Source organism: Agelaius phoeniceus, chromosome 7 (assembly GCF_051311805.1).
Source record: "Agelaius phoeniceus isolate bAgePho1 chromosome 7, bAgePho1.hap1, whole genome shotgun sequence".
Taxonomy (NCBI): Eukaryota; Metazoa; Chordata; class Aves; order Passeriformes; family Icteridae; genus Agelaius; species Agelaius phoeniceus.
In genome coordinates, this window is record NC_135271.1 from 35,099,546 (window position 1) to 35,112,846 (window position 13,301).

The following is a 13,301-nucleotide window of genomic DNA, read 5'->3' on the forward strand; positions in this document are numbered from 1 at the left end:
GCGGCGGCGATAAGCGGGAGCGGGCGTCTCACGTCGGAGGCGGAGACCCTCCGTGCTTACCGGCCCGGGAGTGTGCCCCACGGCACCGACCGCTCCCCATCCCCGGCGCTGCGGCGGAGGTCCGTGCCGCCCGGGGCTGGGCACGGGGGCCCGGGGAAGGGACACCCGCAGGGGTGCCGGTGCCGGTGCCGGGAAGGAGGCGGGCGGCAGGAGCCGGCGGTGCTGGCGCGGGGCGGGGAGCGGGGCGGGGCGGAGCGGCGCCGGGACCCGGCTGGCAGCGGCGGGCGGCGGCGCGGGGCCCGGACGGGGCCAAGGCCGGCGGCCCAGGGCAGGTGAGCGGGCGCGGCGGGGCCGACACGGCGGCCGATGAGACACAGCGGCGGCGGGGCCGCGGCCGCCTGTGCCGGGCCTGAGCGGCGCCGGCACCGCCCGGACACTCACCCGGCGCGGCCTCTGCCTCGCCCTCCGCGAGTTTTTCCTTGATGCGTCCCTGTCCTTGCCCTTGCCTCTCTCCTGCACGGCCCCGCGATTCCCCGAGCATCCTCCGCATCCCCGCCCGCTCGCCCACCCGCGCCCCTGCCGCTGCATCACCGCCGTTGCTCCCTCCCACTTGAGACCGTTCCCGGCTTCACTCTGCCTTCCTGTCCCTGCGGCTCCCGCTGTTCTCGTGTCCGAGGGCATCCTCAGGGGCCCGGGTGGCTCTGGAGGGCCCAGTCTAATGTTGTGCCCCCGTCCAGGGCACACAGCAGGTGTGGTGCTCGTGGCCATCGCCATGCAAAGCTGGCCCTGCTTGCATGCACTGCCTTGTGTGTGCTGCATGCAGCGTGTCATGTGTGTCTATGTCCAGCGGTACTTGCCCCTGCCCTGTGAGGGCCCTTGCTGCTTGGCCGTGCCATCCCACTGTGAGTCCCTCTGTGCAGCTGGTACCACAGCCGATCCTGAAACCTTGTCTTGGGCTCTCTTCTCTCCACAGCTGGTGACCTGCCAGGATGGCCGTGCTGGGGGGCTACTGTGAGGGCAACAACTCCATCACCCAGGCCTGGGTCCAGCAAGGCTTCCAGCCCTGCTTCTTCTTCACGTTGGTGCCATCTGTGCTGCTGAGCATCTGCCTGTTGCTGGGTGCCCTGCAGTATGCCTGCTACGCCCGCTTCAGCCGTGCCATGGAGCCCAAGTACATTCCCCGCTCTCACCTCTACCGTGGCCAGGTCCTGCTGTCCCTATTCCTGGCCCTGCAGCCCTTTGGTGGGCTGCTGTGGCAAGGAGTGGGGCTGAGACAGCTCTATGGGTATATGTTGCTGTATGCCTGCCTCTGGGCCCTCAGCTGGGGCTGTGCCATTGCCCTCCTGCAGCTGGAGCACACTCGGGTGCTGGCCCATGACCGAACACGGGGCCACGGCACTGTTCTCCTCCTCTTTTGGGCACTGGCCTTTGCTGCTGAGAACCTGACCCTGGTGTGCTGGAGGAGCCCTCTGTGGTGGTGGGCACTGGAGGACACCAACCAGAAGGTGGGCTGGCGATCTGTGGCCAGGGAAAGGGGGCGAGGCACTTTTGGGGATGGGAGGGACTGCAGCATCATGGTGTGGTGCTGGAGTATGCATGTACTGCCATGCCCAGGGTGTTTACAGTTCTGGGTTGCACCCACACATCTGCCACATGTTTCAGTCCCAAGCTCAGTTATCACACATCTCTCCATGCCCCCACCCAGCTGCTGTCCTGCTTCTACCCAGCCCAGACCCAGGTGCAGAAGTAGGGCTGTTTCCCTGATTCCCACAGCCCTTTGCCCCCATGTACCCCTTAGAGTAGGTGCACCTTGAGCCAGAGGGCATGGAGCCAGATAATGTGGGAAGGAAGGAAGAAGTCTGGGTGCTGCCTGAGGTGCTGTGCTCAACCAGGGACTCCCACTGAGCTGCATGGGGTGTCCCCTAGCACACTGCACCCCATCCCCATGCTCTGCTCATTGTCTCTCTCAGATCATACCCATCCCATGCTCAGGCTTGTACTCAGGGCCAGCTGAGATGCTGAATGCTCACTCTCCATTCAGGTGCAGTTTGGCTTCTGGCTGCTGCGTTACATCTGCACATTCATGCTCTTCATCCTGGGCATGAAGGCCCCGGGGCTACCCCACAAGCCCTACATGCTGCTAATCAATGAGGAGGAGCGGGACGTGGAAAACAGCCAGGTGAGTCCTGGGACTGAAGCAATTTTAGGATATGGCCAGGAAGGAGCTGGGGATAAAATGGAAATACAGCTGCCCTGGGATCAGCATCTTCATGAGATGTGGGAGGACAAGGTTTAGGGCTGCCCAAGCTCCCTGCTTGCTGATGCAGCCCTGTTTAGAGGATGGAGTGGGCATTCTGGAGTGGGACTGGTTTTCTTGGGGTGTTGCCCAGGACCATTGCCAGCTGGATTGGGGTGCCAGGGCAATGACTCCTTGGTCTGCTCTCCCCCAGCCACTCCTGACTGATGGCAGCAGGACCACCTCCACCTGGAAGGATTTCCGGAGGAAGCTGCGGCTGCTGGTGCCGTACATGTGGCCGAGGGGCAACCACCTGCTGCAGGGGCTGGTGCTGTTCTGCATGGCACTCATGGGGCTGGAGCGGGCCATCAACGTCTTCGTGCCCATCTACTACAAGAACATTGGTGAGGCACCTGGAGCTTGGGGTGTGAGGCTCACCACAGCCTCACCAAGTGCTGAGGGGTGTTGAGGTGACCTGGAGGGCTGCAGGGGTTTGGCAGGAGCATAGTCCAGGGGGTCAGGGCCCAGCACTGGCTGCTGGGGCTGGTTCCCACTGGCACCCTGGGATGCTCCCTGTCCCTCTATCCTGACCCTTGGCACACTTCCCACAGTGAATGAGCTGACAATGGGTGCTCCCTGGCACACCCTGGCCTGGACTGTCTGCAGCTATGTGGGGCTGAAGTTCCTGCAAGGTGGAGGTGCTGGTAAGGACCATTGGGAAGGATGGAGCACTGATGAGAGATGCTATTGGGCACATCATACCAGTTCTGGGGTGGCCAGGGAAGCCCATATGCCCCATCACTGCTGCTCTCTTGGAGTCAGCAACCTGGGCTGGTCCCAGGTTAGGGAGAGTGAATGGGCTTCATCCCAAATCCCCCTTTCCCAGCTGGACTTTTGGAAGTCTTCTGCACGCCCCAGTGGGGCTGATCTCGGTTGACCTTTCAGTGTTGCCCTGCAGGCTCCACTGGCTTTGTGAGCAACCTGCGCACCTTCCTGTGGGTGTGGGTGCAGCAGTTCACCAACAGGCAGGTGCAGGTGCAGCTCTTTGCCCACCTGCACGGGCTGTCCCTGCGCTGGCACCTGGGGCGTCGCACTGGTGAGGTCCTGCGTAGCGTGGACCGAGGCACCAGCAGCATCAACAGCCTGCTCAGGTCAGAGTGTGCTTGTGGTGGGTGGGGGGGTTGGCTGGGCAGCCCCACCGAGCTGGGCTGATGCCCCATTTCCCCTCCCACCCCCCAGCTACATCATCTTCAGCATTGTCCCCACCATTGCGGATATTGTCATCAGCATAGTTTACTTCACCTCGGTCTTCAGCGCTTGGTTTGGCCTCATCATCTTCGTGTGTATGAGCCTGTACCTGAGTGAGTGGGGGGGCTCAGGGTGCAGGGCTGCCAGGCTGTGGGGTGGCAGGAGCCTTGCAATGCAGCTTCCTCCTGTCCACAGCTCTGACCATCTTCATCACTGAGTGGAGAACCAAGTACCGTCGGGACATGAACACGCGGGACAATGAGGCCAAGTCCCGGGCCGTGGACTCGCTCCTCAATTTCGAGACGGTACTGTAGGAGTTGGGGGGGGGTCACTGAGGACGGCTTGGGTGCTGATACCAGCTCTGCTCCTCTAGGTGAAGTACTACAATGCAGAGAGCTATGAGGTGAACCGCTTTAACGATGCCATTGTCAAGTACCAGGTACGGGGTGCTCAGTACCTTTAGGGGCACCAAGGGGGAACAAGCCAAACCTCACAGGCACCTGTGGGGATGATGGAGATCACCACTGCTCTGGTTTGGAGGCAGCAGCATCCCAGAGGACTTTGTCTCTTCCAGGTCTCAGAATGGAAGGTCAGTGCCTCGCTGGGCCTCCTCAACCAAACCCAGAACCTGGTCATTGGCCTTGGGCTGCTGGCGGGGTCCCTTCTCTGTGCCTACTTTGTCACTGAAAACAAGCTGCAGGTAAGGCTGGTGCCAGCCTGTGCAGACCTCTGCTGAGGTGGGGCCCTGGGGCTGGTGGTTACAGACCCCTATACCCTGTCCCTTCCAGGTGGGGGATTTTGTCCTCTTTGGCACCTACATAATCCAGCTCTACACGCCACTCAACTGGTTCGGGACTTATTATAGGTAATGCTGGGAGGTGTGGAAGTGCCTGGTGTCCCACTCTCCATGGGTGACTGGGTTGGTATGTGCTCCCCAAACCCTTTGCTCTGGTCTTTGCCCTCTTCAGGATGATCCAGAATTCCTTTGTGGACATGGAAAATATGTTTGAGCTCTTCCATGAGGAGCAGGAGGTGGGTGCCACCGTTCCTGGACCTTGCTCCCTTGCTGGGCCTGTGGTCTTGCCCTAGGCTGGCTCTGAGCCTGAGCCTCTACTTCGACAGGTGAAGGATGTGGTGAATGCCAGCGACCTGCGCTTGGAGGCTGGGCAGATTGAGTTTGAGAACGTGCACTTCAGCTACATAGATGGGTATGGGGTACTGGGCACAGGCTGGGACCTGCTACAGGGATGTGGGGCCATGGAGTGACCCTGAGCCCCTCTCCATGTCCCTCTTCCAGGAAGGAAATCCTGCAGGATGTCTCTTTTTCTGTGATGCCTGGGCAGACCCTGGCTCTGGTGAGAGTGGGACTGTGAGTCCACTGTGGGAGGGAAGGATGGGGACAGAGAAGCTGGAAAATATGAAGGTGGGAAGGGCAGCCCCCAGCAGGACCAGCCCTTTCCTGTCCCTCCCCTGGCCTCCAGCAGCTGGGAATTGGCCATCTCTAAGTCCCTTTTCCTTTGTATCTAGGTGGGACCTTCGGGCTCTGGAAAGAGCACTATCATCCGTCTGCTCTTCCGCTTCTACGATGTACAGGGTGGCTGCATCCGCATTGATGGTCAGGACATCTCCCAGGTGAGGGGGAAGGGATTCCAAGAACCAAGGAGGACACACCAGCTCATCTGGGCCTCTGGGCAGCACTGCTCAGTGCAGGCACCAGCACCTCCCCAGGGCAGGGGTGAGCATGCAGCCCCCACAGCCCCTCTGCAGGCTGTGCCAGAAGTGGCAGAATGGTGCGACTCCAGGACCCCAGGCTGAAATGCTGGGTACAGACCACACCTCCCTGGGAAGGTCCAGGACACTGTCAGGGCCCCTCACTGCAGAGTAGAGATGCAGCTGACAGCACATAGCTTGCAAGGAATGGGGCTCATGGCTGAGGGTAGGGTTGGGTTTTGGAGGGATCTTTGCATTTGGTGTGGGTGTGCTTGAGCCCTCTCCCCTGCCTCCCAGGTGAAGCAGGCTTCGCTGCGTGCTCACATTGGGGTGGTGCCCCAGGACACGGTGCTCTTCAACGACACCATCGCCAACAATATCCGCTATGGACGGATCCTGGCCACTGACCAGGAGGTACAGGAGGCAGCCCGGGCTGCTGACATCCACGACCGTATCCTTTCTTTTCCTGATGGTGAGACCCCTGCAGTTCCCGCCATCCCATGCTCCCCTAAGACCTTCTAGCTGCCCTCACAGGTATCCTTGGGTGACATCTCCCATGGGGACACCTGCATGACTTTGTGTCCTCCTTTGCCTTTTTCTGCCTTCTTTCCAGGGCTAGATCAGCCCCTGGGCAGGGATAAGCTGAGTCCACCATGTGGCTGTGTAGTCACAGCAGGACCTCCCAGGGCAGCAGGTCCTCATCTCCATTTCAGAGGGCACCAGCACATCATGTTTCTGTTCTTGTGGCTGCAGGATACAACACCCAGGTGGGAGAGCGGGGGCTGAAGCTGAGTGGGGGTGAGAAGCAGCGCGTTGCCATCGCACGCACCATCCTGAAGGGTCCCCACATCATCCTGCTGGATGAGGTAACAGCAGCAGCCCCAGCCCAACCTCACCCAGCTCTGCAGCTGCCAACACAACCTCTATCCCTTCCTCATGTTGTGTCTCACCTTGCAGGCCACATCTGCACTTGACACAGAGACTGAGAGGAACATCCAGGCTTCTCTGGCCAAGGTCTGCGCCCACCGCACCACCATCGTTGTTGCACACAGGTAGGGACAAGGGGAAAGGGCTGGTCTGGCCAGATCCCACAAGAGGGGGACACAGATGTGCCCCCTGCTCAGGAGGTGAGAGCCCCTGGGGTTGCATCTCCTGGCACCATGCAAACCCTCAGGAACCCTCTGCCACCCAAGTCAGGGTAACACCTGCTTCTCCCTGCAGGCTCTCCACTGTGGTAGGTGCAGACCAGATCCTGGTGCTTAAGGATGGACACATTGTGGAGCGAGGGAGGTGAGCACAAGGGGAGGGCTGGGGGAGGGAATCCCCTCCCTGGCTCTGGGGCCAGCTCAGCACTCTGCATCCCTCCGTTCTCCTCACAGGCATGAGGAGCTGCTGCAGAAGGGAGGTGTGTATGCTAGCATGTGGCTGCAGCAGCAGACTGGGGACGAGGGCGAGAGCAAGGAGCACCGCACTGAGAAGCCCCAGAGCAGCAAGAAAGCATCATGAACATGACCAGGAGTTCTGCTGTGACACTGACTTGGGTCCAGGCCCCCACACTGCCTGGGAGTCTTCTGCTGGCTGCAGGCAAGGGCCCTGCCTGCCTTAGAGCTGCAGGGGCTTGGTTGGACACTCCACTACATTTGTACACGTTTATTTTGCTGTTGTGTAGTTTCTTAAACCAGGTCCTTCCCAGGTCCATGCCTGTGTCCTCTGGGCAGGGTTAGAGCCTGTGCCCTTGGGTCAACTGGCAGCTCTGCCACGAGGTTGAGCTCCTTGGGCTTAGGTGAGCAAGGGGTTGAGCAGGCTGTGAGCGCCTGCCCCATCCCCACACAAAGGGCTGAGCTTGGCAGGGGGCTGCACCCCAACAGCAATGCAAGAGCAGGGCAGCTGGTGTCCCCTCATCCCTATGTGCCCCCCGCTTCAACCACCATCCACAGAGATGTGCCACTCTGGGCTGGACACCAAGTGACTGCTCCCTCAGGTACCTCTGTACCTTGTACTATGCTTTTATTTTCTCCCAAGCAGCACTTTGACAAGTCTCAGCATTCCCTGGACCCAGCCTGAACCCCCCTCCCTCAGCTGCTCAGAGCAGGACAGCCCAGTCCTGTGCAGAACCAGGCACAGCCCTGCAGGCAGGAATGGTTGCAGCAGCAGGTGTGAAAGCAGCACAGCTCTGCATGGCTGCAGACCCCCTACAAGAGGCCAGCAGGACAAATCCCCTCCACCCAACCAGGCTCTAGCTAGGCTCAGGGCTTTGTTTGTAAGGAGGGGTTCTGTGCCACTGCTGTCCAGGAGGGGATCTCCAGCAACACAACTGGAAGAACAGAGGCATTTTTACCCCAGCAGCATTTAAACAGGGCCCTGTTTAAGTTTAGGGCAGCAGGAAGGCAGCTGCAACCATCCCACGTGAGCGATGCTGCCATTCAAGTCAGTGCCAAGGTTACTTATTATATTAAACCAAAAAAGGAAATGGAGCTCCATTCAGTCTCAGAGAGGTCTTGTGCCCCAGGTGAGCAGGGTAAGGCCCAACATGCTCTTGTACATGCAAACAGCAGGGAGGCACTGAGGCTGTGGGGAGGGGGCTGCTTTCACACTGCTGGGAGGCTGCACATTCAGCCATGCCATGCCCAGGCAAGAGACCATCCCAGCCACATTTGCTCTTTGCTGAGGGGCTGGCACAGCCCTCCCCAGAGATGGAATCCAGCCCCCACTACAGAAGGCAGCTACATCCCCGCTCTGTGTCTGAGCATGCAGAGACATCCCCACAGAGCTCTGCCCTTGCCCCACAGTCCCAGCAGTGTTGGGACATGGCTGTGGCAACTGCAGGTAAGTGCAGACTCTGGGCTGCTGCTTGCTTTGGTCAGTGTGTACCCAGCCCCATCCCGTACACTCTTCACCTCCCCAGGAGCATCAGCAATTTGCTGCACTAATTTTATATAGGTACTAGGGCTGAAGTGTCAGTGTATATTTGGTTGCTTACAGCTCCCAGGGAGATGAGCTGTCCTTGGCAAGGGGCTCTTGGTACCAGTGTCCGGGCCAGAGCCCCACAGCATCCATGTGGGAGGCCAGAGCCACTCCTCGGGTCACAAGCAGGATCCTGTGTCCACTGGCCCAGCCCGCTGCCCCTGCCTACGACATGCTGCAGTTGGATGGCTTTGAACCATGCCCCTGGAACAGAGAAGCACACAGTGAGCAAGGGCAAGCAGGCTTCTTCCCCTCTTCTACAAGAGAGCACATCCAGTGCTCAGGTTCCCAGAGATGAGTGCTCAGCAGTGATGCTGCTGCTGCCCCAGGCTGGGCTGCCCTCCTGGTGAGGAAACCCAGGCTAGACAGAGCCCAGAGTAAGCAGAACCCAGGGAGCCCCCTCCCTCAAACAGCTAGGCCAGGATCAGCCCACAGCCTCACTCACCTGCCGCTGTGACTGCTGGTACTCGGCTTCGCTCGCCGACAGTGCCCGGGCCAGTGCCAGATCCTCCTCCTCCTGTGTGCTGCTGGGACAGTGAGGGGTGCCTTGTGTGCCTCAGCCTCCCTCAGGCTCAGGGGCTGAGTGCTCAGAGCCCTTCTGGGTTTCAGCTTCTCACTCCAACCCCCAGCATGTCTTAAGGCAGGGAGCAACTGAGGATAACTTTGAACAGGCATGGGGCTGGGGAGGAGCAGAGGATCCAGCTGGGGCTGGCAGCCAGAAATTTGGGCCAAGGAGAGCCCTGTTAAGTCCAATCAGTACGATGGTGCTTTTAGCAGCATTGGGCACTGTGCCTGGGGACATGAGCTCCTGGGTATCCTCCATGAACACCCCTACTCTACCTACCATGCTCCAGCCAAACCCATTAGCTGACAAGTGGTCAGACAATAGTTTGCCCTACTCTGTGTGTCAGTCACTGTCCCCTACCAGCACCCCTAGGACTGGGGCTTGCTTGCTGAACAGTTCCCTGTTGGCTCTGGACTCTTCCTTTTTTCCTCTGTCAGCCAGAGAGGCATCATATGCAAACACGTGCTGAGAGGAATGTTATCCCAGAGCCACATGATGCTTCCCCAGGCACCTTTCACACACAGGGGAGTGCACAACACACCACACCACATGCTTTGGGGCCTGTACCTGGGCTGCTGTGCTGAGCTGCGTGCTGACTCTGCCAGGGACATCTCCAGAGCTCGCTGCAGGGCCTCTTCCTCACTCTGAAACAAAACACCTTGTCACCAGCTTGGCCAGGCTGGGGGGCAGGAAGCAGCCCTGAAGCACACGTAGTAGGTACAGTCTTCCCTAGCCAAGGGTGGGCAAATCTTCTCTCTCCAGGAGACCAGACAAAAAGGTGATAAACTGGGGCTCAGGACAGACCAGCAGTGCTCTCCCACTGCCCAAGGAGACACATCCTGCTTGCTAATGCAGGAGTATGCCAAGAGTACCAGTGGAAAGCAACTTCCAGTCTCCTCCAGCCTTTGCTTGTACTGCAGAAAGACAACACCCAAGGAAAATGGCTGGTGCACTTTGTCCCTTTGGGGAAAGCTAAGCACCAAGTGCTTAGCTCTTAGTGCTTAGCTGAGAGCTGTCATTCGCAGGCACCAGAGCAAGCTCCGATCTCCCACAGAACATTCAGGATCACTGTCTGCCAGGGAAGACACAGCTGGGAGCACAGTCACCTACAAAGTGTGGGCTAGAAAGCATTTGTTACAGTCACTTCTTAGAGGGCACAGAAACCACCCCAAGTGCCCAGGCCAAGCCACTCACCAGTCCATTCTGCAGCATGACAGCTGGAGGGGAGGTGCTGCGAGTCTGCGACGCAGCTGCTCTGCCTCCTCTGCAAGCAGAAGAAAAGCTGCATTATTGTCAAGGCAGGGAGCCCTAGTATGACTATCAGTCCTGCTGAGGCACAAGAAGAAGGGGATTGTGACTCTGGCATTCCACAGAGAGCCTAGATGAGCCTGGTCATGCCCACCTCAGAATTACAAGTCAGGCCATCACCTTACCTGGCACAGGCCAGAGAAGAGGAGCTGTCTGCTGCTCCGCTGCTTGATGCAGTGACTATTTTGGAGGAGGATGCCTGGGCTCTGGTAACTGCAGCATGCCTAGGACAGACAGGACACCTGTGAGAAACTGTTTACCATCATGAGCAATTCCTAGGCATTGAACACCTTGGGATATCGAGCTGGATAAGAGAGACACGTCCCTGGCTCCTCTTCCTCCCATGTTGCGGCTGTTATTCCCAAGAGTTTCAAGTGCTATTTCTCCCCCTAAAACCCTGTACCAGGACAGGCAGAAACCACTGGCTACAGAATAAGGGGATGGGGAAAGAAGCAAGAGCAAAGCAGTCAGCAGGCAGTACTGACAGTTTTGCTGCAGGACAGACTGTGTATACTGGTGTGCTTGGTGCTGCAGGAGAACACCCTGGCACAAGGGCACGGACTGTCAGAATGCAGCAGTCCCAGACAATGGGCTTCTTCCCTGTCACCAATCTGGCAAACACAGCCCCACCCCTCCCAGCCTGTCTTTTCTCAGGCCCTCACCCTGCTTTGGAAAGGGGATGCCCTGCCCCACTGCAGTCGTGGTCCAGGGGGTGCCGATGCTTGAGGCAGTAGTTCTTGTGGCACTGGTCACAGATCACCTTCATCATCTCCTTCTGCTTGCAGCCAGGCTTCAAACACTTGTTGGTGAAGATCTGAAAGATGACACGGCAGTGCTGAAAAGGACCATATGCTGTAGGGCTGTCCCTTCTCTCCATGTCAGGCCCTGAGCACTGACCAGCCTTCCCCACCAGCGTTATCTTCTGCAAGGCTCTGAAATTTGTCTCTGAATACTTTCTTTAGATGTCTCTGAATAATTTCTTTAGATAGTTCATTAGTAATTCACTGGTGCCTCAGTCTCCATAGACAGCAATCTCCATAACCACAGAATGCACAGCAGGAGAAAGAGTGCCTTGCCCAGGGATTCCTGCCTTCCATACCAGTGCAGTGATAGCCCAGGGCATTCCAGCTGCTGCCGGGCTGGATTCCTGCAGGGCCAGCTCCCTGCAGCAATTTCATCCCCTGGCAAGATGGGGTAGCTAATTGCCAACTGCATTTTCCTAATAGCAGCATACAGTTTACCATCTTTATGTCCCAGGTGGCTGCCCAGCCCCACTCCATCACCACCTTTCTCCCCTGACAGCTTCCACAAAGCCCTGAGGATGCCTCCAGCTCACCAACCCTCCCAGGATCAGCCTGTGCCAGGGCTGAATCTGTGTTGTTTTCATCCCACTGCCAGGCTGTGTCAGAGACCTGGCAGAGCTCACCCGGCAGAGCCCCACAGCACCTACCTTACGCTTGCGTTGTGCAGGGTCAGACTTGCAGTCACGGTCAATGTGCTCCCCCACCACAACATCAGGCATCTCCCCCCGCCTCACAGGGACTGGGGTGTTACAGAGGGGACACACTGGGACCTGCACATCCTGCAGAGACAACAACAGGGAGCTGGGAGCACGTAGCTGGGGAACCGTGAGTGCTGCACAGTCATCTCTCTCCCTTTCAGGACCTGCCTACCATGGCTTCCACAGCTTCAGCTGCAGTTTGAGATCCTGCTCATGACCCTCCAACCAGCTTGTACAGCAGGTGCAGAGGCACAGACATACACTCTGGGAAGGGAAGATGGTGTGGCTGGGAGATGCCCAAACCACTTCACCCAGTGGGAGAGGGAGGGTTGGATGTTTGTGGCACTGAGACGCAGATCCTGGCTTTCAGGTACGTCTTCAGATTTGGTACACATCCCAAGGGTAACTGCTCAAGTGACCAAAGTAACCACAGATTATTATGATGGGTGGCTAGAAAAGCTCAGCAGCTCCATGCAGGAGGGTGGATGAGATTTGCTCCCTGCACTTACCTTCTTGTAGGCAGAGGTGCAATCGTGCTGGGCATAAGCGATGTGGTCGGTGCAGAAGATCTGCTCGCAGGCATCGCACTTCAGGGGAAGGAAGTCTAGGAGCAGGATATGGCATGGGCAGAGAGCATGGAGACCGGCATTGCCCACCCGTAGCCTGGGGGCCTCCCCGACTTCCCAAAGGCAAAACTGTGACCCCGCGGCGAAGCCAGAGCCGCACCTCTCATTCCCCAGCATGAAAACAAAAGGGCTGCAGGTCCAGAGCCACGTCTTCAGAAATACTACGGCTCCTCCTCAAAACGTGCGGTCCCCGAGATCAGGAGTAGCATCCTGAATCACACGGATTTCCCCGCGGGCTGCCGGCCTCAAACGGGTGGGAAGTGATGGTGACAGTCGCTACGGGCTTCGCCCATCGGGATTAGGGGGTATGGAGGGGTCCCAGGGGCCCCGCCGCGTGCGGCCTCCCCAGCCTGCAGCACCCAGGCCCGGCAGGGGTGTGCCTGTCCGGGCCCTGCCCCGCTATCCCGGGCAAGAGCCGCTGCCCAGCCAGGTAGAGCCGCGTACCCGGACAGAGCCACGGGCGGAAACCCGGTGGCACGGACAGCCAGTCCCGCCCTAGCGGGGTGCCCGCGGGAAGCAGGAGGATCAGGGACCCCTCCGCCATGGGCAGCACGGGCGACACGTCCCGCCCTTCAAGCCCCGCTGCCGAGCGGGCGCCCGGCGCCGCCCCGCCGCCTCCCCGCAGGCCGGGCTGCCCGCTCCGTGCCGCCCAGGCCCAAGGCCGCGGCCGTGTCGCCGGCGTGCGAGCCGTGCCCACCCCCCGGGCTCCCCGGCGCTCACCCAGGCGCTGGCAGGCGGGCCAGGAGCAGTGCGCGCCCAGGTCCGGGAACTCCATGGCGGCACTGCCGCCACCGGCACCGGCGGCCCCGCCGCGCCCGCTTCCGGCGGGGCGTCACGGGGCGGGACCGGGCACCGCCCCGCCCCGGCGGGCACAGCCCCGCCCCGCGGCCCCTCGCCCCTCCGCATGCCCTTCCTCCGGGAGCACCGCGGGAACACCCGCTCCAGAGACCTGCCCGGCGCCCGGGGAAGGCTCAGGGCAAGGCGGAGTCCACGAGGGCCATGGCCAGAACCATCCTTCCTGCCAGGCCAGCAAGAAGTGTCTGCCGCCATGGGACAGCTTGAAATTATCCCTCCATCCTTCCTCCCCTGCCCCAAGGGAAACCAGCCACGGATCCTGCCGTGTAACAAAGCTCCTGGCTCTAT

General features: G+C 59.6%; 2 protein-coding genes across 7 annotated transcripts; one reads left to right on the top strand and one right to left on the bottom strand.

The window, feature by feature from the left end:
- The first annotated feature begins 101 nt into the window (after positions 1-101).
- Positions 102-6,847, top strand: ABCB6 (ATP binding cassette subfamily B member 6 (LAN blood group)). Of its 3 annotated transcripts, none has more exons than XM_077181543.1 (20): positions 102-119; positions 974-1,505; positions 2,042-2,179; positions 2,451-2,640; positions 2,848-2,940; positions 3,195-3,387; positions 3,476-3,597; positions 3,680-3,789; positions 3,858-3,923; positions 4,059-4,184; positions 4,273-4,349; positions 4,453-4,516; positions 4,607-4,692; positions 4,782-4,839; positions 5,012-5,116; positions 5,492-5,666; positions 5,948-6,060; positions 6,152-6,246; positions 6,416-6,484; positions 6,574-6,847. In XM_077181543.1, the coding sequence occupies exons 2-20, from the start codon at positions 990-992 to the stop codon at positions 6,698-6,700; spliced, it is 2,523 nt and encodes an 840-aa protein (XP_077037658.1). In that variant the 5' UTR covers positions 102-119; positions 974-989; the 3' UTR covers positions 6,701-6,847. The 3 variants fall into 3 exon arrangements, with proteins under 3 accessions (XP_077037658.1, XP_054492779.1, XP_077037659.1); XM_054636804.2 differs by lacking the exon at positions 102-119 and adding an exon at positions 143-332; XM_077181544.1 differs by lacking the exons at positions 102-119; positions 3,195-3,387; positions 3,476-3,597 and adding an exon at positions 143-332.
- A 313-nt stretch (positions 6,848-7,160) lies between these two features.
- On the bottom strand, positions 7,161-13,269 carry ZFAND2B (zinc finger AN1-type containing 2B). Of its 4 annotated transcripts, none has more exons than XM_054636812.2 (9): positions 12,259-12,858; positions 12,042-12,136; positions 11,482-11,613; positions 10,694-10,845; positions 10,157-10,255; positions 9,918-9,987; positions 9,291-9,367; positions 8,604-8,685; positions 7,161-8,362 (listed from the first exon to the last, which is right to left on the bottom strand). In XM_054636812.2, exons 1-9 carry the CDS (start codon positions 12,263-12,265, stop codon positions 8,324-8,326), a joined length of 753 nt encoding a protein of 250 aa, XP_054492787.2. In that variant the 5' UTR covers positions 12,266-12,858; the 3' UTR covers positions 7,161-8,323. The 4 variants fall into 4 exon arrangements, with proteins under 4 accessions (XP_054492787.2, XP_054492786.2, XP_054492785.2 ...); XM_054636811.2 differs by lacking the exon at positions 12,259-12,858 and adding an exon at positions 12,879-13,269 and having other exon boundaries at positions 7,675-8,362; positions 8,604-8,682; XM_054636810.2 differs by lacking the exon at positions 12,259-12,858 and adding an exon at positions 12,879-13,269 and having other exon boundaries at positions 7,675-8,362.
- Between the last annotated feature and the right edge of the window lie 32 nt (positions 13,270-13,301).